At 42.8% G+C, this 25,625-nt stretch overlaps 1 protein-coding gene across 1 annotated transcript; it reads left to right on the top strand.

Moving 5' to 3' along the window:
* Positions 1–812: 812 nt before the first annotated feature.
* kcnk2a (potassium channel, subfamily K, member 2a) lies at positions 813–15,862 on the top strand. Its single transcript, XM_056412693.1, has 9 exons — positions 813–867; positions 8,073–8,179; positions 8,282–8,394; positions 9,707–9,797; positions 10,145–10,262; positions 11,595–11,755; positions 12,889–13,075; positions 13,206–13,345; positions 15,554–15,862. The coding sequence occupies exons 1-9, from the start codon at positions 813–815 to the stop codon at positions 15,860–15,862; spliced, it is 1,281 nt and encodes a 426-aa protein (XP_056268668.1).
* Positions 15,863–25,625: the final 9,763 nt, after the last annotated feature.

The raw sequence follows: 25,625 nt of genomic DNA, 5'->3' as shown, positions 1-25,625 counted from the left end.
TGTTTCTTATGGGAACTACAGATGCAAATTATCTGTAGCTATAATCTGGTAAAGTGCATCAAATGGAGACATTTATGTTTTAACTGTACATGGTCCCTTTTAAATAAAAAATTATAAAATTTTATAATAATAATAATAAATAAGTTTTGTCATTCACTCGCTTCTAAAACACACGTGAGTCAGATCCAGATCTCAGTGACTGGTCATTGTGTTTTCATTCACTTACAATGAGCCCTTTATATATATATATATATATATTTATATACACAGTATATATATATACAGTATTTATATATATAATATATATATATATACGTATATATATATATACAGTATTTATATATATATATTTATACATATATAAAGGGCTCATTGTAAGGTAATATTACTCCCGCTCCCTGTGTGTGTGTATATATATATATATATATATATATATATATACATATATATATATATATACACACACACACACAAAGGGAGGGGCAGTACCCTTACAGGAAGTCAACAAGCCCACCATGAGACTGACAAGGGGAGATGGAAGAAGTATAATGACATCATTGATCCGAATGAAGGATCATCCTATTTGGTGATTGCTGCATCGATTCACTTCCTTCAGCTCAAAGATTAAAGTCACTGACTCGTTGGTTCACTTTTATTCGTCACTCTACAGCAAGGTCAACATACGACCCGATGGTCAGACTTCCCTCAGTTTAATCACTCTGTCACTCGTCTGAACTGTTCACTACATTCAGAAATCTTTTATATAAAATCGGATCAAATGAAAAACAGGACTACTCGGCAGGTTCAGCACAATGTTAGAGAGCGGGGACAAATCAGCTCTGAATGTCTGCCTACAGCAAGCAGCAGGTATGTCAACACATTTAGATTTAGGTGAGGCGAGAGTGCGCCTCTCATAATTTTCCCTCTCTAACATACACACACACACACACACACACACACACACACACACACACACACACACACACACACACACACACACACACACACACACACACACACACACACACACACACACACACACACACACACACACAGTAAGCATGCAACTTCTACGCAAATACGCATCCCACACACACACAGTGAGACCCAGCCAGTCATAACATGATCTATGTTTAGCTGTATGAATATAGGTGTGTAATTAATGTTTAGACATTTGAGTCATAAGCTGGAAGCACGAATATTTAACTTGCTATTAATTTCTCATCAAGGGGCCGAGAAAGAGAGAAGTGGGATGGAATGAAAAAGAGAGAGAGAGGAAGACGAGTAGAGCGCGAGAGACGGATGATCAGTGTTCATTATTGATTGTTAATAGCTAAATTTAGTAAATGTGTATATTTTAAAGATGATTCCAGAGAGCAGACGAATTGCTGTATTTTAGAAAGTTAAACAAAAGAACAGAATACAGGTGTGTGTGAGCGCATTGGTGTTCAATACAAAGACTGCAATACATTAAGAGAATCCCATTATTCTGAATAGCAGACTGTGATGGATTCCTTTGAGTTTGGTTTCGAGGGTTCAGGCCCAATTCAATTCAATTCATTTTATTTTGTATAGCCCAACATCACAAATTACAAATGTGCCTCAAAGGGCTCTACAATCTGTACACATATGACATCCCTGACCTTTGACCTCACATCGGATCAGGAAATAGAAAAACAACTTTCACAGGAAAGAAGGGGAAGAAAAGGTTAGGGTTAGGGTTAGATTCTCCAACAGCCACTTGTCAGTGTTCAAACTTTCAGACAGCGAGCTTTCATCGATTGTCTCCATTTAGGTTTACGTACAGTATATAACACAGCCATCTTGTTTCTATAACATACAACCTGTAACAATTTAGCTCCACACCTTCCTTTTTTTATTAGTTGTTTTCATCCTGTCTCACAAACTATCATGTCATTCCAGATCCTGCTTCCCATCTCGTCAGTCCAACTCCCTTCACCTGCCTCTGATCACTCCCTCGTTAGTCCCTCATTACCATCACCTGGTCTTCATGCCCATCTCACCTGTTGCTCATTCCCTCATTAGTCCCTCTCTACTTAGATTCCCTCACTTGCTCTTGTCCTCTGCCAGATTGTCTTGTGTTTTCGTGCCAAGTTCTCCAGTGTTATTAGAGTATATTCCTGACCTGCCTGTTCTGACCTCTGATTCTCTGCCCCGCCCCTTTTTGGACTTGTTTGCTTCTTGGACTGATTCAATTCAATTCAATTCAGTTTATTTGTATAGCCCAATTTCACAAATTACAAATTTGTCTCGGAGTGCTTTACAATCTGTACACATAGACATCCCTGCCCCAAAACCTCACATCGGACCAGGAAAAACTCCCAAATAACCCTTCAGGGGGAAAAAGGAAGAAACCTGCAGGAGAGCAACAGAGGAGGATCCCTCTCCAGGATGGACAGATGCAATAGATGTAATGTGTACAGAAGGACAGATTTAGAGTTTAAATACATTCAATGAATATGACAGAGTGTATGAATAGTTCATAGTAGGCATATTCCACGATGGAGACCTCCACGATCCATCAGGCAGATGGCGGTGGGCGGAGGGTGGGCGAGTCTCAACAGTGGGCGGAGTCTCAACAGGACAGTGGCGAGTCATGAGCAGGAATTCCACGACCCAGACGATCCATCAGGCAGATAGATTTGCTGTCCCATAGGGTCCGGCGACCCCATGAGACGTGAAGTCAAAAGGACTCCGGGAGAAAGCAGAGTTAGTAACGTGTGATTGAGAGATGAAAATTCATCCTTAAGGAGAGAAAAAGAGGAGATAGGTACTCAGTGCATCCTAAAACGTCCCCGGCAGCTATAAGCCTATAGCAGCATATCAAGGGGCTGGACCAGGGCAAACCTGATTCAGCCCTAACTATAAGCTCTGTCAAAGAGGAAGGTCTTAAGTCTACTCTTAGACGAGGTGACTGTGTCTGCCTCCCGGACTGAAATTGGAAGCTGGTTCCATAAAAGAGGAGCTTGATAACTAAAGGCTCTGGCTCCCATTCTACTTTTAAGACTCTAGGAACTACAAGTAGTCGCATTTAGTGAGCGCTCTAGTGGGGGCAATATGTACTACAAGCTCCTTAAGATATGATGGAGCATCACCAATCAAGGCTTTGTAGGTTAAGAGAAGAATTTTAAAAGTGATTCTTGATTTTACTGGGAGCCAGTGCAGAGCAGCTAGTGCAGGAGTGATATGATCTCTTTTCTTAGTTTTAGTGAGAACACGAGCTGCAGCATTCTGGATCAACTGGAGGGACCTAAGAGATTTATTAGAGCAGCCTGATAATAAGGAGTTGCAGTAATCCAGTCTCAGTAAAAACGCGCGTGAACCAATTCTTCTGCATCTTTTGAGACAAGATGTGCCTGATTTTTGAAATATTACGTAGATGAAAGAATGCAGTCCTTGAGATTTGCTTTACGTGGGAGTTAAAGGACAAGTCGATCAAAGATAACGCCAAGATTCTTTACAGTGGTGTTGGATGCCAGGGCAATGCCGTCTACAGAATCCACATCACCAGATAATTGATCTCTGAGGTGCTCAGGGCCGATTAAAATTACTTGGTTTTGTCTGAGTTTAACATCAAGAAGTTGCAGGTCATCCATGTTTTATGTCTTTAAGACATGCTTGAATTTTACAGAGTTGGTTGCTCTCCTCTGGTTTTATCGATAGATATAGTTGAGTATCATCTGCATAACAATGAAAGTTTATGGAGTGTTTCCTGATAATATTGCCCAAAGGAAGCATGTATAAGGTAAATAAAATTGGTCCAAGCACAGAACCTTGTGGAACTCCGTGATTAACGTTGGTGTTATCGAGGCGTCATCGTTTACAAATACAAACTGAGATCGATCTGATAAATAGGATTTAAACCAAATTAGTGCCGTGCCTGAAATGCCAATCGACTGCTCCAGTCTCTGTAACAGGATGTCATGGTCAATGGTGTCGAATGCAGCACTAAGGTCTAACAAGACCAGGACAGAGAGGAGTCCTTTATCTGCTGCCATTAAGAGGTCATTTGTAATTTTCACCAGTGCCGTCTCGGTGCTGTGGTGTTTTCTAAATCCTGATTGAAATTTCTCAAATAAACTATTATGATGTAGAAAGTCGCACAACTGATTTGCGACCACTTTCTCAAGGATCTTGGAGAGGAAGGGGAGGTTAGAGATCGGTCTGTAGTTAGCCAACACCTCTGGATCCAGAGTGGGCTTCTTCAGGAGAGGTTTAATAACAGCCACCTGGTTTTGATCCAGCCTGTTTTCAATTAAAGACATTCCTCTTTGTTACTCCTGTCTGAGTCGTGCTTTTGGGTCCACTCTAATAGCAGCGTGACACAACCATATTTAATCATCTCAATGTGCACCTGTTATTTACTCTGGTTCAACCCCTTCTCACTATACTGTCTCCTCAAGCTGAACGACTCTATATATATATATATATGTGTATATATATTATATATATAAAGGCCTTTATATATATTTTATATATATATATAAAGGCCTTTATATATATATAGGCCTTTATAGGTCCAAACATTCAGGAACATGATTCTTCTGTCTGTAACTGCTCTTCTTCCAGAAAAACACGTGAAATAAAAAGTCTGTGAAAATATGACCTCAGTATAAGTTTTATGACCTCAAGCAAATCAGATGTGTTTGGTCGTATGAGTGTGATAATAAACCACGACTTTGTGTTCTCACATGTTAGTTTTTAGTGCTTTAAACATCCAGAGAAAGTTTCCGTCGCATAAGTGCTGCAGTACCAACAGACTCAAACAACACACCTTCATCCCCATCTAGCACACGTTTAACCATCATGATGGTGTGTATGTACTGACCTAAAGTCCATTTAAAATGTAGGAAAATAATAGGAAAAGAATATGAAAATAATTGGAACTATGCATATTACAGAGAAAAGCTATTTCAATACTCACATATTAAATGTGAGCCGATATCTATTCGTCCATATCATCTTCCAAACATTACCGTTGTGCTTTTAAACAGTGACTTCCAACCTCGAGGGTCACCGAGAGGTCACACCATCAATCAGTGGGACATGAAGGAAAACATTAAGTTCTGCTGTACACAAATTGGCCAATAAATCTGATTCTGATTCTGATTTAATTAATTGTTTTGCAAAAAGCTGGACAGTGTTGCCTCCTCTGGCCTCCAGCATCGATTCAGATGAAACAAATACGTTTTTATGTCTTTATGTCAACTTGTGACCGGGGTCAAGACACACTGACTCACCAGAAGGAGTCACAGGACAAAGAGGCTGGTGACCGGACCGCTGCTTTAGGAACCTCTCGTCTGTAAACATGCAGAGATAAAAAAAACTATGCCTCTATAAAATAGCCACTTCTCTCCTCGGGTTAGTTCTCTGGCCTCTGGTTATAGTGCACGTGCATGTGAAGACAATGTGTTAAACTAATGGCCAAATGATCACTTACATAATAACAGAGTGCTTATTATAGTGACACATGCAGTTAAGTCATGCAGATGGGACTGCTGGAACTCTGTATGTGGCCCCCCTCTCGTTCTGGGAACCACCTCCCTGTGTCCGGCACCTCTACCCCTCCTTCCCTCCTTCCCTCCTCCCTCCTCTCTCCACCCCAATCGGTGTTTACCCACCGATCCTCAAAAAGCGAGAGCGCAGCCGGAGCGCAGCGGATGCTTGAGAACTGACGGAGAAAGAAAGCCCAGAGAAAAAGTCTCTTTGAAGTGACTTGTGGATGCACCAAAAGCACCTCGCTGGTGTCCGATCAGCCGCGGGAGGAGAGGAGAGGAGCGGAGGAACAACGGAGCGCCTGTTCGCCCCACCGCTGCAGCGCCGCCGGGAGGAGACACGAGGAGGAGGAAAGATTCCCCTAAACGCAGTGGGAGCGTCGGATGAGGAGCAGAGGAGAGCGGAGGGCATCGGATAGGCAACAAGGAGTAAGTACACTCACACACACACACACACACACACACACACACACACACACACACACACACACACACACACACACACACACACACACACACACACACACGGTCACGCACGGTTGTTTGAAATATTAATGAAGATAACACATTTCAACTTTTTAGACAACCAACTTTTAGTTGTTCCAATCACTTATTCTATTATTCTAAGAGATATTTTAGCAATATGCCATAAGCTAAACAAAGATAAATAAATAAAAACTCAGTTCCCACAAGACCACTGATAAATGTGTGTGTGTGTGTGTGTGTGTGTGTGTGTGTGTGTGTGTGTGTGTGTGTGTGTGTGTGTGTGTGTGTGTGTGTGTGTGTGTAATCAAAAGAGATTATTTCATGTATGTTAGAAGCACATAATGAACTGTATATATTTGATAATGTGATCAAACCTTTAGGTTGAAGGTTATCAACTTGAGTGTTTATTGACCTTATCTATAAATGTAATTGTCTTACAATTCAGAACATTCAGTAAAAAGACAAAATCTTTTAAATAAAAAAGGTTTACAGTAAAATAATGCATATTTTAATTGATCTCAGTTTATGGACACCAGAGTCATGTGACCTTGTTGAACAGCAACAGGAATATATTATGGACTACAATACAAATGGACATTTTGTAGTTTATTCTAATTAAGGAAAAATCACAGTTATGCATTTATTATCCTGTTTGTTGGCAACATATTTATTTGAACTTTACACTTGTGTGGGTTTAGTGATGATGTCAGCTCTGCCCAAATGTAGCATCACTTTTTAAATGTATTTATTCACGTTGGTCAACATGTCCCTTCTCTCATCTTATATCTCAGTGATCCTGAACAGACTCCCATATCCTCCCCTCCTCTTTCCCCTATCCAGACATCTCCACACACACACACACACACACACACACACACACACACACACACACACACACACACACACACACACACACACACACACACACACACACATATTCAGACTCTGGAGCTGCACAATAGGCGGAGGCGGGGTCAGCGGGGTTAGATTATTATTGCCTGATCATGGGGTATAATGTAATGTTGACTGGACTCAGGGGTTCCAGCTGTATGCACATCAACTCAAGGATCCAATTAACCATTTATTGAATGAGGGGGAATAGATGACTATAGATGGAGGATGAATATATGTATTTTGATGTATTCTCCACAAACATAAACCAAGATATTGCATATCAAACCATCAAAATAATGAACACAAATAAAATTAATGATCTTATATTATTAATGCATCCACTTTTTATACAAGGAATCCTTTAAGTTTCTTCATCAGGATCCTAATTTAACAAGTTAATACCGGATACAAAAAATACAACGACTTTACTTGTGAATGTGAACCTTGGTTGGCCAACTGGAGACACTGAGACACTATAGAACATAAAGTACTTCATCACAACCTACAAACACTTCTCGGTCTTCCTTGTTCAGCCTCGCTCTCCTTTCATCCATCTAAGACACAAACACGTTTTCCTTCTTCATGCTGCATGACGCATGTTGCAGCATAAACAGGAGAAAACACCTGAAAACTAAATGTTAGTACTTTGATTCATGCGTTCAGTGTTTTGATTTAACCCTTGTGTTGCCTTCGGGTCAATTTGACCCGATTCAATGTTTAACCCTCCTGTCGCCTTCGGGTCAATATGACCCGATTCAATGTTTCACCCTCCTGTTACCTTTATATTTACTAACATATTTTACCCTTGAGGTCAATATGACCCCAGCTATTAAAATCTCCAGAAAATTATTAGAATTAATATTGTTTTCCAAGTTTAAGTATGAGGTACTTTATGTTTGTTTGTTGACTCCCGAAAGAACACCGACATTAAACATTGAATCGGGTCAAATTGACCCGAAGGCGACAGGAGGGTTACATATTGAATCGGGTCAAAATGACCCGAAGGCAATACAAGGGTTAAAGGCCTCTACTGTGATGTATTGATTAAGGACTTCTAAAATGAACATCTAAAAAAGTGTTTTGCTCTCGGAATTTGAGGGGGAAGAAAAATGTGAGGAACAGAAATGTGTGAGGGAAAACAAAACCGTAAAGCCATTTTCCTATTTCCCCTGACAGTGGCCGCTCCAGACTTATTGGACCCTAAATCCGCCACTCACAACAGCAAGCCCCGGCTCTCCTTCTCCACCAAGCCAATCACAAGGTCTCCCCGCGAGGAGAGTGAGGTGAGCGAAAAACAGACAGGAATACAGATTTTAGGAATGATGGCGGGGGGGGGGGGGCTCCCTGTATATATGTGGGTTGATTGATCAGCTGAAGTGTTGCAGGTGGTTGCCACGGTGATGAAATGGAAGACGGTGGCAGCCATCTTTCTTCTGGTGGTTCTTTACCTGGTGGTGGGAGCAGCAGTGTTCAGATTCCTGGAGCAGCCTCACGAGAGGTAAGCCGGTTAAATAACATCCATACGTGTCTGTCTGCCTCACCAGGGAAGACGTCTATCCGTTTACCAACAATGCCGCTGTTATGGACATTTGATGCATTTCTTCAACGCCACTTTTCAACGCAATTTCCCACAAAAAAAATTTAAACCTCAACCAATTCTCCATCGACTGAAACACTTTGTGAGGCTCTCCGTTGAAGAACTGTTGCATCTTCAGTGCAGAGGTTATGTTGTTGCAAACGGGACTAATTAATCTGAGTGGATCACTTAAGCAAGTGGGTTCCCCAGGGTTGAAGAATTGGGCCTCTCTAGTTCAATCTCCTTATTTTCAAGCCCCAAATCCTGCAGGGCGTCACGATTTATTGTCACAGCTTCACACACAGATTTATGTACCTCTTTCCTCAAATGACTGGTGCTATAGATCCACAGAACCGAATTACAGCACGTCAACAAACGGGTGTGACTACGTTTAATGAAGTCATGATTGTAGTGCCACCGTTTATACTTTAATACACAGCTCCAGTAGACACAGCACATTAGTCCTGTCTGACTGGCTTCAGTAACAGAGTTCAAAGTGCTGCCACTAGTTTGATTTTCACTGAATGGTTTGGAACCAACAAAGAAACTAAAATAAATCCACACACTTGAAACAAAATGAGCATGTTTTGATTTCTGAGAATAATTCAGAATGAAGTCAAAATTCAGTGACTCACATTTTTCACAATAATGGTAAATCCCCAAATATGTGTGTCATGACCCGGAGTTTCTGTCTTGTTTTGTGTCTTATCTTGAAGTCCTTGTGTCATCTGTCTCCCTGTGATTGTTTCCTTCTGTGTGATTGCTGGCCCCGCCCTCATTGTGTTCACCTGTGTCTCGTTCCCTAGTGTCCAATCACCTCCACCTGCCTGTATTTAAACCCTGTTAGTCTCAGTCCCATGGTGGCTTCGTACCGTTTGGATCGTGTTTGTCGTCCTGTGTCACCTGTCTAGTTGGAATTCAGAATTAAATATTGGTTTGGAGGTTATGTCGGCATTTGGGTCTGCTCTCTCTACGGCAACATCTGACAGAACTAAGCCACCCTGGGAATGAGACGAACAGGGTTTAAATACACAGGCAGGCGGAGGTGATTAGACACTAGGGAACGAGACACAGGTGGACACAATGAGGGCGGGGCCAGCAATCACACAGAAGGAAACAATCAGGACCAGGGCAGACAATCACAGGGAGACAGATGATACAAGGACTTCAAAACAAGACAGAAACTCCGGGTCACGACAGTGTGAGCCTGACGTCTCTCTACTTCCTCTCCTAGTGCCCAGCATTTGGCCATCCTGACCCAGAAGCTGGAGTTCCTGTCCAGACACGCCTGTGTCAACCAGAGCCAGCTGGAGGAGCTGGTTAAGGTGACATGAAATACTCAAAGTAAACGTTTTGTGTGTATCGTGTAGTTGTAAATCCAGCACAGCTGCAGTGGTTTCAGCACTTTGGACAGCTCCCACGGCACTGAAGGAGAAATGTGGCACAGAGTTGGTTTCTGTTTAATAGTTCAGTTATGTCCTGAACTATTGAACTCCGTCCTTCATTCAACTTCATTATCTTTGACGGCTCAAGATTTTTTGCAACGCCAACAATCATTTTAAATATTATATATTTATTTAATTAGACAGGCAAGCAAAGTATAGCACAGTTGTCTTTTACTGAGAATGTTAATGTTTCCAATGATAACTCCAAAACTCTGTCTCACCTCCAGCAAGTTGTGTCTGCTATCCGTTCGGGGATCAACCCGGCAGGCAACCTGACCACCCACAGCAGCCTGTGGGACCTGAGCTCTGCCTTTTTCTTCGCAGGGACTGTCATCACAACCATCGGTGGGAGGGACACACGCACACGCATGCTTTCAAGTGATTAAAAGAATAAAGCCGCTATGGTCACTTGTGTTAAATTCACTTACAATGGAGTCACTTACTTTCACACCTACTTGTTGGTGCCCCGCTATTGAAGCTGTTTCTTCAGAAGTTCAGAGACAGTCTAAAATAGAAATGTTGATGACGAAAATCTATCATGTTGTTGCACAGTGGTTCTCAACTGTCTGGCTGCTGGACCCATTATCCCTGACTGATACGCTGCGACCCAAATTGAGGAACATTTCTCATATTGATTGCAAGAAAAGATTGTGCAGTTTAAACTTGATATAGTACCGAATGTCACAGTATGCCAACACAAAAAATAGTTTGAAATATTCCCGATTAAAACACAAAGTGCATTTTAAGGACACACGGTATGGCCCAAACTTCATGCACAAACAAATGAGTCCAACTACTGAAGTAGTTTCAAAAAGACTACAATTATGTAACTTTAGCTGAGAATACTCACACACTGAAAATACATTTTACAATAAGTGCAATTCTAAAATTTAAATAGACAACATTTACTTTTATTCTGATTATCTTATCAGGAGGTAAATAAACCCTTAACCCTTGTGTTGCCTTCCGGTCAATTTGACCCGATTCAATGTTTCACCCTCCTGTTACCTTTATATTTACTAACATATTTTACCCTTGAGGTCAATATGACCCCAGCTATTAAAATCTCCAGAAAATTATTAGAATTAATATTGTTTTCCAAGTTTAAGTGTGAGGTACTTTATGTTTGTTTGTTGACTCCCGAAAGAACACCGACATTAAACATTGAATCGGGTCAAATTGACCCGAAGGCGACAGGAGGGTTAAATATTGAATCGGGTCAAAATGACCCGAAGGCAACACAAGGGTTAAGCAGCACTCACTTCAACATTAAGTGTAACACTGACATAGACCTGAGTCTGGAGGAATTAATATTTGGAGAACTGGAGGTGTAGTAGTGAGGAGTGAGGTCATAGTGAAGAGTGAGGTCATAGTAGTGAGGACTCAGGAGTGAGGTCATAGTAGTGTAGTAGGGAGGTCATAGTAGTGAGGAGTGAGGTCATAGTATTGAGGGGGAAAAATCCCCTTCAAAATAAAAGCACAGTGTTATTCTTCTTGCCCAAGCAAAGGCCTTTAAACGGGACCCACCAGTTGAGAATCAGATGTATCAGCTGTTGCTTTGGAGTATCATGATGCATGACTCGTATCCTCTGGTGATGTCATCCATTCAGACAAGTGTGTTTACACGTACAATAGTGGTTTATATTTTAAGTCTCTTTTTTTCTGCCCTCTCTGCAGGTTTTGGGAACAGCTCTCCCCACACAGAAGGTGGAAGGATCTTCTGCATCATCTACGCGTTGCTCGGGATCCCTCTGTTCGGATTCCTTTTGGCTGGAGTAGGCGATCAGCTCGGCACCATATTCGGCAAAGGCATCGCCAGAGTGGAGACAATGTTTGTGGTGAGTTTGGGGTATTAATATTCTGTGCGTCACAGTAAAATATGTACAAGTTTATGGTCTGCAGGTCACAAGTCTGAATAGGCTCCGGAATCATTTACATCAACGCTCTTTTCACAATGTCCTCATCCAAACTAGCTTTCAGATCACATCTGATTTTAAATACCATGTTATATATGAATCCTCTGCTTGAATTATATAATTATTTAATGACGTAAGATTTATAAATATTGTGATTTATTTTCTTGAGAATCAATTGTTGAACTGTTTATAGAGATATCGTTCATCTCCAGGCTGATCTGGTCTAGAAGATACAGATAGATACATTGTCCAGAAAAGGTAAACCATTCAAATTGTGAGTACAAATCAAAGCTCACACCTTTTCTCAAAGTTGAGGTTGTTGCTGTGAATGATTTGCCTCTCAGTTTATAATGAAAAATGTGCTTTCTAATTTTAAATGAAATGAGGGTAACTTAGGACGATCTGCCCCTTGTGGTACACTCAAGGCCCCAAAGGTACTCCTTAATGAATATATTGATGCAGGCTGAGGACAGAGGACAAAAGTTCATTATGTAAGTGTGTGTTTGTGTGTGTGTTTGTCTGATTGCCCAGGCTGCAGCGTTATCCTCAGTGAACACGACGAATGTCCTTCCTTTTCTACTGCACCCAGGGGACCGATTTATGGAATAAAGCTATTACTTCTAACAGCATCTGGATGTTTGACCAAAACAAATTGACGCACCCCAGAGGATGATTTCTACTGCCGTTGGGGATCCTCGGACCAATGTGTGACATTTGGTTTTGAGTGAAATGCGCTCAAACACACATTGGATGGATTGCCATGGAATTTGGGAAAAACGCTTTATCGTCCAAATTAGAATAAATGTAATTAAAAATCTTCCAGGTGATCTTCTGACTTTTCAGCATCATCAGGTTAAGTTTTCTATCATCCAATATTTAGATTTGTGACCAAATACCTGCAAATTAAACTCTCAGCTATACTTTGTGTTTATGATAGCTGTCACATGTAGCATGCTACCATGCTACATGAGGACAGACGGACCAGATGTCCAGGAGTTGAGCCGGTACACGTGGTGTCACGCGACTGATGGTGTCTGCCGCTCTCTCCCTTGCAGCATTGGGACATCACTCGGACGAAGATCCGGGTCATCTCCACCCTGCTGTTTGTGCTTTTTGGCTGCCTGCTGTTTGTGGCGCTCCCGGCGGCCATTTTTAAAAACATCGAGGGTTGGTCCGCGCTGGAGTCCCTCTACTTTGTGGTCATCACCCTGACGACCATAGGGTTCGGAGACTTCGTGGCAGGTACCGAACACAACAGCTAGAGATTCAATAGCAACACCCAAAACCCGTCTCTCTGCATGATGCCTGCATGTCTCACCACGGTGGATTCTCCTAGTCATGTGACAGTCACTGTCTGTGTCTCTGTGTCCAGGTGGTTCAGAAATACAGTACTTAGATTACTATAAACCAGTTGTCTGGTTCTGGATCCTGGTGGGACTAGCCTACTTTGCTGCCATCCTCAGCATGATAGGAGACTGGCTCCGGGTCATCTCCAAGAAGACGAAAGAAGAGGTACGACCCCGCTGGTTTCATTGACTCCTTCATTCATTGACCTTTTTTTCTTATTTCCCACCCTCTTTGTCTCTTTCAGTGCACACACACAGGTTATTAATCCAGCTACTCAGTTACAGTGCCTCAACTTTTGCCCTCTGCTTAACTTCATTTCAATGATAAGACTGCTTTCTAATCCAATCCACCGTCTGCCATCCAAACACATAAACACAGTCTTCTGCCGTTACCATGAGCATCTTCAGAGAGAGGGGGGGAAAGAGGTCATTTTGGAAATGTGAGATGATGGCCTCATAAGAATATGTATCTAATTGAAATGTGTGTGACTTAAATGTTGATCTGCACTTCACACATTTCATTTATTTACACTACACACATACACACACATTTCATTTTCATTTACACGACACACATACACACACTTTGCATTTTGCACACTCTGTCTATATTTAATATTTTTATATTTAATTTAATTTGACACTGCAGTCATTAGTATTTTATTGTGTATGCATATATGTTGTATATACAAATATATTTTATTTTGTATACTTTGCACAGTCATTGTATTATATTTGTGTCTGTGTGTATATATATACACATATATGTTTCATTTTATATACATATAGATACTTCATTTTATATTTTACTTGTATACATCTATATCTTTCATCCCTGTTTTTTATATTTTTTATTTTATTTTTTATATTTTATTCTCGACAAATTTCCCCTTGGGGATTAATAAAGTATATATCTATCTATCTATCTAAATGTAACACGTGAAGTGCAAATTAATTTGGTTGTTTCCATAAAAGGAACGTCTAGTGGTTTTCAAAGGGATCCTTAATGGAAAAAGCTGGAGGATTATACAGACGAGGCATTTTTTGTAATTCGATTCCACTGGTGTTTGAGTTGTGAAGAAGCTGAAGCTTGGAGTGAAGATAGATTTGGTGAAACATGTTCTCATGGAAGAGATTTAGATTTATGGACAAAGACTTACTATCTTTGACCGAACATGCTGACATGACATAGTGTTCACATTTGTCAAACATGATTAGTTATATGATAGCCTACTGGTTTGCAACTGTAAGCGTTAAGTTGTGATGTATGATGCAGTGTGTGTGTGAGAGTGAGAGTGTGAGTGTGTGTGAGTGAGTGAGTGATTCATGCTCCCTGTGGGTTCTTAGGCTACTGGCCTGTAGAAGTGTGTGTGTGTTCTTATCATTACGGTGATATAGTCAGAACTAGAGGTACATTATAGTCCTGTTGAGACCTTTTTTAATATCCGGGTTAAACAAAAGCTTCATCTCTTCTTTTCTGATTGTTCATCTGACATTATTTTCTCAACCTGCCTTTTTTTATATTTTAAGAGAATACATTTATTTGCGGCATATAATAAATTAATGAAAACAGAAGCAACTCTGGAAACCCTGGCTGTATTGATTAACAGTATTGTGCCTGCCATCGTGGTCGTTGATGGTCATTGTATTGTGGTTTTAACATGTGTAGAAAAGTACAGTAGAACCTGCAGCGTAGCGAGTTAAACTCACTTCAGATTCAGATTGCTTCATTTATTTAAATTGACACGAAAAGACAGAAATGCAATGGCTGTTTGTCCCTGAATTAATATGTTTATGAAATTGATCTAAAAATATGTTGATTATCTATATTAAAATAGCAAAAAAAGTGTCCTCTGCCAAATCATGAATGTCTCTGCTGTTATGTTTATGGTATAATTAAAGGAACATACCGTGGATTTATATATTTTAAAAATCCTACTTAGAGGACAACAACATTTAATGAATACAGTCAAACGTGGACTTCATTAAAGACATGTGAAGCCTTGGATGTTAGCCTAGCAAGCTCAAATGATCAGAGCAAAAAAAGCATCATTGTGATCAAAGATTCCAACAAAAACTCTAAAAAAATTCATATTTTCGTAAACCGGATGGAAACTATTAGCTGCCCAGAAAGTGCCTGGAGAATGGGCCGATGTTGTTTATCCCCTCACTCATACAAAACTGCCAAAAGCTCCTCAAGGGTATTTCTAGATGCACTCACACATGTTTTCTTCTTCTCTATTCTCATCTTTTCCATTTGATCTCATTTCCATTTTTCGTATTTTAGCCGTTTACCTAACAGAATGCGACAAGATTAAAACCTGCGTGTCCTCTGCGCTCCACTTATTTCACTCTCTTCGTTCCCTCGTCACAGGTGGGAGAGATCCGGGCTCACGCTGCAGAGTGGACGGCTAACGTCTCGGCCGAGTTCAAACAAACGCGGCGGCGCGTCAGCGTCGAGGTCTACGACAAGTTCCAGCGCGCCGCCTCCATCAAACGCAAACTGTCCTCCGATTTTGGATTCAGCCCCGGCCCCGAGTTCACTCTGCCCAGGAGGGCCACGTCGGTCAACTTCAACGACGAACTGGACAGGAAGGAGAGGGAGGCTAGTAACGGAGGTCTGTTCATGAACGGCTTGGACCCCGAGAGAGGGAACGTCTCGGTCATCGAACACCTCAAGTAGGAAGAGGACGGTTATCGCCTCGCGACATCTCGCTGAGGTCTTTGTTTCCATTTGGCATCTTTGGTGCGCCGAGAACGAAGTGTTTTGATCCCCAAAGCGAGCGGTCGTGAGCATGCGGTACGTTGTGACCCCAACGGGGACGTCCTCGCCTCTCTGATGGGACGTAAGCTTTGCGCAAGAGCAGTTCGCTGGACCTTTGGCAGCGGGACACTTTTCACCGTCCCCTGAAACAAAGAGCAAGAAGAAGAGCGTGCATTAGTTGAGTTTGTTGACGATTGCGTCGACTGTCTGTCCGTCAACTAAATGTCACTTTCATCTGTGACCAAGGCGAAGCTGCCCATTGATGAAGACTTGGGATCAACCGTTAACCTTCAATCCTTCCCTTGAGGGCAAATAAGCGTTTCCAACAAACTGTGACATAGAATTACAGTGTTTGGTGACATAATATGTCCACGGTGCCTGTCCACCTTTTTAAAATGTAACAATTGAGGATACATTTGACCACGCGGCTTCACATCGTATAACGCTGCCGCTGCCGCCTGAATGCAGAATGATGCTGACAATCACAACAGGCTGCTCACTAAAAAAAACTACAAGACATATCAGAGAGGTTTATTATATGGTGGGATGTGATGATATCAGAATGATGTTACTGCTTAAACTACAGATATCTGTATTAAACTACAAAGATATAGACAACTGTGATGTTGATCAAGCTACAAACAGATAATTTAGAGATTGAGTTCATATCCCACAGGTGAGATGGGTTTGTAGTTCTGAAATATAAAACTAAATACTATGTGCAGTTAAAACTCTTTCTGTATTTAACTTCCACCATTTTAATTGACTGAATCAACTGAATTTATATATTTTGAATCTAAAGCTTCATTGCTGGTTTCCCTCTGCACATTGTGGTAAATAATCATTACCACACAGTGGCATATCTTTCCTCTAAATATTGTACTCATGTAGCTAAATGAAGTATACGCCATTCATTTTAATAATAATAATGCGTTATATTTTTTTTAAGCAATTTTCATTCAAAAATAATCCCAGAGTGCTACAGACCCAGTAGATAGTTAAAATAATTTATAATAGTTACCTGTGTATCAGTAATGTCTAAGCTTCCTTCCCACCATGTCAACATGCAGTACCTGAAGAGGTTTGACCTGGAGGTGTCGCTTCTGATCAAAGCCAATAATTAAAGTGTTTGACCGCTGTGTTTTCCACTTGCAGCCATATTAGTCATACAGTCCTGTTGTGTGGACTGTAATGGTCTCAACTCTTAACCCTCCTGTTACCTTCAGGTCAATTTGACCCCATTCAATGTTTAACCCTCCTGTTACCTTTATATTTACTGACATATTTTACCCTTGGGGTCAATTTGACCCCAGCAATTAAAACCTCCAGAAAATTATTAGAATTAATATTGTTTCCTTTATGTTTGTTTGTTGACTACCTAAATAGCCCTTTAAATATATAAAAAAGTTGATATTTCTTATATGTTTGACAGTGAAAAACAGCCTGGGGTCAAATTGACCCGAAAGAACACCGACGTTAAACATTGAATGGGGTCAAATTGACCCTAAGGTAACAGGAGGGTTAAGCTCCCTTCACAATGTTGACGTCTCTACTTTTTGGTTTTGATACAAGGCCTCGTTGGATGTTATTTACTCCCAGTTCTTCTTCGTGTTAGTAAAGAAGGAAGATGGTGGATGTGATTCAAAGTCTCTGGATGCAGCTGTGGAAGAAGTTAGAGGACTGAATGTCGACGCGAGGAGATTTGCCAAACCATCGCCGTGCCTTAAACTCTTTACTTTGCCAAACACGCTGTGAGCTGGGCCACGCGTCAACAACATGTACTGCTGGTGTTTATCCAGTCCAACAGAACCAAATCTGCTGCTCACACTCATCATGTTCTTGCCTGGATACACATACTTAAAGATTTAAAGTTAACTACACTCGTATCTTTTAAGTTGTCTGAACTGACATTTTATGAGTTGACTTAACTAATGTTTACTCCAATTACATCAGTTGCCTAAACTCATTTTTTTTCTAGTTTTAAGAACTTAAAATTATTGAGCTACTTTACTTAGAAATTTTGAGGCAATCGGTTTCCTCACCTTTTTCAAGTAAAGTCAACTTATTACATTTTACAGTGTAGACTCATCATGTGTGTGTCCTATAATAATAATAATATCCATATGGCTCAGTGGATGAAGACTGTTTTAGGCTTGACTGACTAGCGACTGTTTTAGTGGCAGGATGCAGGAAGTGTTCTCAACTAGACCCAAGCAGACATTCTGGTACCAACAGGAAATGTGCAGCTGTAATTGTTAACATCAGTGACGGCATTGCTTTTAGCTGAGCTAGACCCCCCCCTCAGGTGTCCCACATGGGATCTTATTTCAAAAGTAATTACATAAATGCTAGTTGTCGAGACTCGTATTTCTTTGATCCTGTTTCAATTGTGTCATCAATTAAACAACTATTCTTAGAAACTGTGGATCCTCTGATACATTTCACAAAAGCTACTCCAGTAAAGGTTTCCATTCACTCTGCTGAGCGACCGTGAGATGCTCTCATACAGCAGAGTGTGTTTCCGTCTCCGAGTGGTGCTACGTGGTGTTATTGTGTACAACATGTCTTGCAAAATAACTCGTGAATTACATAAAGATTATCTCTGTCATTGTCATAGCTCTCATAGCTCTGGTGTCCTTGAGAACTTCTACTTTAATCAATTTACTGTCATGTTTCAGAATAATAGTGGAAAAATCTAAACATTGTGTTTGGATCGTTGGTCAGAAAAGTTTAATTGTGACAGAAGAAGAATCAATTATCTTGTAATGCCCCCCCCCCCACACACACACACCTGCCGTTGAAAATGCACTTTGATTGAGCAGCCTTTGACCGTAACAACATGCTGTCCAGTCCATCCAATCAGAAGGCTTCGATTCGTTCAGCGGCATTAACGACGACCACGTGGTTCAACACACACACTTTTCTCTTTTCTCTAACAATCCAAGCGAGATGAATTAACCCTTAGATTATTACCCACATAAACGAGTACGAAACGATGTTATGACAAATTAGCAACATTATTAATTTTGAGAATTTTTTAACATGGTTTTGAATGTTGATTTTAAGGACAACAAGTCTGTTGTGCAGCTTGTAGTTGTGTATGGCGCCAGGAACACACGGAGAACAGCAACTACAATTTTTGTAAATCAAAGAATCCAGTATAATTTTAATTATTTGATCTTGCAGTCCTACGTGACCTGTATCTGTGAGAAGTGTTTAAAACATTTGTTTTAACTTCTATTGGACATATTCATTGAATTGACAGAAGGGGTGAGGGAGCAGCAGGAATGTTTTAAATATGTTTTGACATGTTTTCACTGAAGCTATAACGGTCTTTATGGTTCATCCTATCTCAATAGAAACAGTTGTGGCGTTACACTGTCGTAGCTGCTTGCTCTGCTCGAAGAAGTCATTTTCTGCTAATTTGCTCGATATGTTAAAGCTTTTATGATGACAACTGTATTTTTCTAAAGTGTTTTTTGTACTTGTGTTTCTATACTGCTGTGAGTTTGAGGGTACACTTTTCTAATAATGTCTGTAGAGCTAATCTAAACGCAATGTAAAAAAGATTTTTGTAAGATGACTAAATTTAAATGACATCTGATTATAATAATGTGATGGTTCGCTGTCTTATTGTCCACGTGCTCAACCTTTGTGGCTGGTTCTGGAAACCAAAAAGTAAAGAAAAGACTTCACAAAAGAAAAATAAACAGCTAACAGCGCAAACCTGAGCTACGATGCTACGCTTCCACGATGATGTCATCGGTTTGAGTTTTATATGTCGTGAGTATATAACGTTATAGAGGAATATTCTATAACATTTGATCTAGTTTTCAGGAGAACCGTCAACATCACTGCTTTATAAGACATTTAAAAGCACAATAATTGTAAGGGTTACAGGTACTGGAAGCCAAAAGCACGACAAACACAGGAATGCAGGAGGAGGCAGTTTACTGTATGTTTCAGGCAGGGTCAAACCCAGGTAGTCAGTCCAACAGGGCAACAAATCCAAAAAAAGGGGCAGGCAAAATCTTGAGTCGGGTTAACAGGCAAACAGGGTCGTAACAGGCAGATCAGAACTAGGACTAGGAATTCGCTGGAAGGTTTGGCGGTGACACACAAGACAATCTGGCAGAGGACAAGTGGAAGTGAGGGAGCTAAATAGTGAGGGACTAATGAGGGGATGGGCTGCAGGTGAGAAGGGCGTGAGGACCAGGTGAAGGGAATGAGGGACTAATGAGGGGATGGGCTGCAGGTGAGAAGGGCGTGAGGACCAGGTGAAGGGAATGAGGGACTAACGAGGGGATGATGAATTGTGGGCCACGGTCGGAGACCACATCTATGGGTAGACCATGGGAGCGAAACACCTCCTGTAACAGAATCTCGGCCATTTCCTTGGCGGTAGGCAATTTTGTCAGTGGGATAAGCCGGGCCGATTTGGAGAATCGATCAATGACTGTCAGAATAACTGTGTTACCACTGGAGGTGGGTAGGCCGGTTACAAAATCCAATGCAATATGGGACCATGGGCGATGCGGAAGTGGTAGAGGGTGGAGGAGACCAGAGGCAGCCTTGCAGGAGGTCTTGTGCTGAGCGCAGACTTGGCAAGCACCAACAAATCCCTTGGTGTCCTCCTCCATGGACGGCCACAAAAAGCGTTGCTTGAGCATTGCTAGTGTGCGTCGGATCCCGGGATGGCAAGCAAGGCGAGAAGAGTGACCCCACTGGAGCACCTGCGGGCGGAGGTGAGCAGGAACAAACAACCGGTTAACCGGACAAGCACTGGGAGCAGGAAGTTCGGCATTGGAGCATTTTACCCTGTCCTCCACCTCCCAGGTTACTGCACCGACAACACACTCCGGAGGGAGGATACCTTCAGGATGAAGAGGGGAGCTCTCCGGCTGGAACTGACGGGACAAGGCGTCTGGTTTGAGGTTCTTGGAGCCTGGTCTGTAGGAGAGCAAAAACACAAAGCGATTGAAAAAAAGGGCCCACCTAGCTTGACGAGCGGTCAGTCGTTTGGCCGAGCGGATATATTCCAGATTCTTGTGATCCGTCCAGACCACAAATGGCTGCTCCGCTCCCTCCAACCAGTGTCTCCACTCCTCCAATGCCAGTTTGACCGCCAACAACTCCCGGTTCCCAATGTCGTAATTCCTCTCTGCAGGGGACAGCTTCCGGGAGAAGAAGGCACATGGATGAACCTTTTGGTCCTTAGCCGACCGCTGAGAAAGGACCGCTCCTACCCCCGTGTCAGAGGCGTCCACCTCCACAATAAACTGCCGGGCAGGATCTGGAAATATGAGGATGGGAGCAGAGGTAAAACGGGACTTTAACTCACTGAAAGTTGCAGAGGACCAACGGAAGGGCACGAGTTGGGATGTGAGAGAAGTGAGGGGGATAGCCACGGAACTGTAGTTACGGATGAACCGCCGGTAGAAGTTGGCAAAGCCAAGAAAGCGTTGAAGTTCCTTCCGAGTGACAGGCACAGGCCAGTCAGCGACTGCTCTCGTCTTGGCTGAGTCCATCCAAATATCACCAGCATTGATGACAAAACCAAGGAATGATACCGTTGTGGTGTGGAACTCACACTTCTCTGCTTTTACGAAGAGGTGGTTCTTCATAAGCCTTTGGAGGACTTGACGAACATGCACCACATGTTCCTGTGGAGACTTTGAAAAGACAAGAATGTCATCCAGATACACAAAAACACTATCATTGAGCAGGTCCCAGAGAACCTCATTGATCAACCCCTGGAAGACTGCAGGGGCATTGGTGAGGCCGAACGGCATAACTAAATACTCATAATGTCCACTAGGAGTATTAAAGTCAGTCTTCCATTCATCCCCCTCTCGAATTCTTACCAAATGGTAAGCGTTACGGAGATCGAGCTTGGAAAAAATGGTAGCACCTTGTAGCAGCTCAAATGCAGAGGAGATAAGGGGAAGAGGGTACCTTTTCTTCACCGTAATGTCATTGAGTCCTTTATAGTCTATGCACGGCCGCAGGGTCTTGTCCTTACTGACAACAACAACAAAAAACAGCTCCCGCAGGAGACGAGGATGATCTAATGAGACCCGCAGCCAGAGAGTCGTTGATATATCTCTCCATTGATTTAGTCTCCGGAGCAGATAGTGAAAACAGTCTACCCCTGGGAGGGGTTGTACCTGGAAGCAGGTCAATGGCACAGTCATATGGACGATGCGGTGGCAACGATGTGGCCCGGGTCTTGCTAAACACCCCCTTCAGATCAAGGTATTCCTTGGGAACCTGGGAGATATCTGTAGAGTCAGAGGGATCAACCCGACTAGGGACCAATGATGAAACAGGTCTTAGGAAAACAGCATGGCAATGAGCACTCCATTGTAATATAGTTCCTGTAGCCCAGTCAATGTGTGGATTATGTCTCCTAAGCCATGGGTAGCCCAAAATGACTGGCTGCTGTGGTGAATGGATGAGGTGAAAGGTGAGTGTCTCACTGTGAGTACCTGACATGGTCATCGGCAGCGGAGTGGATTGATGAGTGACCCTGCAGAGGCGATGGCCGTCTAAAGCCGTGGCGCGGATGGGTTCCTCCAGGGCTATCCGCCCGATACCCAGCTGTGAAGCGAGAGTCATGTCCAGGAGGTTTGCATCTGCACCAGAGTCAATGAGAGCAGAAACAGTGTGATAGTTCCCTGAACATAGCAGCTGAGCCTTAATCAAAGGTCGAGAGGGCGTTTTAAAGTTCACATTCCGACTCACCAGCGCCCTCTGGATTTCTGGTGAGCCGACCGAAAAATCCCTCTCCTTTCTCGCAGATGGCCAGAGCGACCAACTCATCCAAACCAGCAGGAAGATCTCGAACCGCCAATTCGTCCTTGATGCGGCCCGAAAGGCCGTGGTAGAACGCGTCAAGAAGCCATTCATCGTTCCAGCTGCTGTCGGCTGCTTTGGTGCGGAACTCGATGGAATATTCCGACACGGGCCTCGCCCCCTGCTTCAGCTCTAATAACCCTCGAGTGGCCTCTCTTCCCGGTGTGACGTGATCGAAGACCTTCAGCAGTTCCTCAGAAAACCGCTGGACCGAAGATCAGCTTAACGATCCTCGTTGCCACTCAGCGGTCCCCCAGTCCCTGGCTCTGCCCGTGAGTAGAGAGACAATGTACGCCACCCGGGACCTCTCTGAGGGAAAGGCAGAAGGCTGAAGCTCAAAGGCGAGAGAGCACTGGACCAGGAATGGCCGACAGGAACCAGGAGCCCCCGAACAACGCTCCGGTGGAGGCAAGCGCGCCTCTGACCCGGACGCAGGGTGAGGCGGAGGTCTGGAAGAAGCAACAGCATCTGGATCCCGAGCCGCATCGGAGAATTTCAGCAGATGATCACGGAGAGACTCCATGTTGCGCTCGTGGCGGAGGTTCATGGACTCCATAGCTTCCGTTATGTCGGCGAGCTGCTGCTCGTGTCGTTGCGTCGTGTCCGTCCGCATCATAGGTCCTGTCCCGAAAAGTGGGAAGTCGGCTGGGTTCATATCGGGGCCAGATTGTACTGTAAGGGTTACAGGTACTGGAACCCAAAAGCACGACAAACACAGGAATGCAGGAGGAGGCTGTTTACTTAATGTCTCAGGCAGGGTCAAAACTGGGTGGTCCGTCAAACAGGGCAAAAAATCAAAAAAAAGGGGCAGGCAAAATCTTGAGTCGGGTTAACAGGCAAACAGGGTCGTAACAGGCAGGTCAGGAATCAACTCTAATAACGCTGGAAGGTTTGGCGGTGACACACAAGACAATCTGGCAGAGGACAAGTGGAAGTGAGGGAGCTAAATAGTGAGGGACTAATGAGGTGATGGGCTGCAGGTGAGAAGGGCGTGAGGACCAGGTGAAGGGAATGAGGGACTAACGAGGGGATGGGCTGCAGGTGAGAAGGGCGTGAGGACCAGGTGAAGGGAATGAGGGACAATCAGGTGAATATGACAGGATCTGGAATGACAGGAGAGTTAATTAAACGTGTAAGCAGGATGAATTTAACTAGGAAGGTGGGGAATTCGTGACAATAATTTAGAATCTTCTCTTCTCTCCGTTCACGGCCGCTGAATACTTCCGAGAGTTTAATCTTCGTGATGATGGAGTGGTCTGATGACTGGCCAGCGGTAGCGAGTCTCATGATGCATGAGATGAAGTTATCAAAGAAGGAAGTTCACACCAGAACCAACAGTCAGACAGATACAGGACACCGGCTCAGCGCACCGGGATATTTAGTCGAGCTGCTCACGTCAAACCGAAAAGCCTAAATTGAGGGTCGTTTTTACACAAATGCGTACGGAATAAACAAAGGAGATAAAACATGTTAGTGAGCTTTAGCGTTGCAGGTTATTTTGTTTAACTTTTTACCTGCTCTCTGGCTTTATGCTAAGCTAACTAGCTGCTGGTTATTTATTGTTGTCTAACTGCAACAAGCTCCTGCTTTTTACTTTACTGTTCACTACCCGTCAGACATGTTTTAAAACAGCCTATATGTATATATAATAATTCAAACTTTTTCACGCTTTTCTAAATACACAAAGACGCTTGTGTATTACATCGGCTGTTGTGTTGGTTTTATTGGTTTCAACACGGGGTAACACTTGAGGGAACTTGCAGAAATGTTGTATATATTGTTTTAATTTTTTCAATTAAAATAATGTTAAAAAAGAAAGAAATTCAACGTGCGTTTCTTTTTTAAATGATTCATGGCATGGGACCTGTGTTATAATGCACAATGTAAATATTGTTTTGTTATCTCAGGCTTCTAGCCATGGGGCGGTGCGGTTTCCATAATGGTAAAGTACTTCAATATTGCATTAAAAACAAGGCCACAGAGTCAAATGGGACCGGAGCAAAGAACACCCCAAAACTGCTTGGGCTTTAGAGTTAATATATTGTACTAATGCTTTATAGATCAGTTAAAACCCATTGATACAAATATATCGTTGCTGGTCATTGATTGATAGTAATCTATCTACGAACCCTCAGTGGATCAGATAAAGCCGATGATATCAGCTCCTGAGCTCTTCATAAAGGTTACTATACCCATGTGGTGCCTTGCTATATTTATGCCTCACTCTCACTTAAAAAGCGACCTGTGGGTTATATGTATTTAAACAATGCAAATGACATGACATCATTGAAATGGACTCCCATTAGTTCAGCTCTGTCCTGGTCAGACAAAGTGGTCGACGCTTCCTGTCGGTGACTCCCTCTGGCTTTGAGAACGGCTGCTGACACAGTGTTGCCGGGTGAAGAATGGGACAAATCATGCATACAGCAGGGGGATCGGCGGCCCGTCAGTCGGTCAGTTTTAAAGACACACACACACACACACACACTCTCCAGTCTGCGTGCCAGTGATAACACAGCTCAGCGGACCCATCTCCTCATTTCCCGTGTCCCCGTCCAGAGTTGGTTCTGGCACCGCAGCTTCCGCTCAGCGCTCCAGCCAGAGACATCAGAGCAGGACAGCGTCCGCCGTGAGGGCGTGGCCGTGTCGTCTCGTCTCCGTTCCCATAACCCAGAATGCCCTGCTGCTCCCTCGCCCACCGTCAGGCGGTAAAGAGACGGGAACGCACGAGAGGGAAGAAACAAACCATGTAAGTGTAAACATTTTTTTTTTAAACACCTCAGTGATGCTTCAAGAAGAAGCCGATGAACGTCCATCACGTCCCATC

Source organism: Pseudoliparis swirei, chromosome 4 (genome assembly GCF_029220125.1).
Source record: "Pseudoliparis swirei isolate HS2019 ecotype Mariana Trench chromosome 4, NWPU_hadal_v1, whole genome shotgun sequence".
NCBI classification, from domain to species: Eukaryota; Metazoa; Chordata; class Actinopteri; order Perciformes; family Liparidae; genus Pseudoliparis; species Pseudoliparis swirei.
The sequence above is the reverse complement of the archived record's forward strand: the minus strand, read 5'-3'. Positions and strand labels throughout refer to the sequence as shown.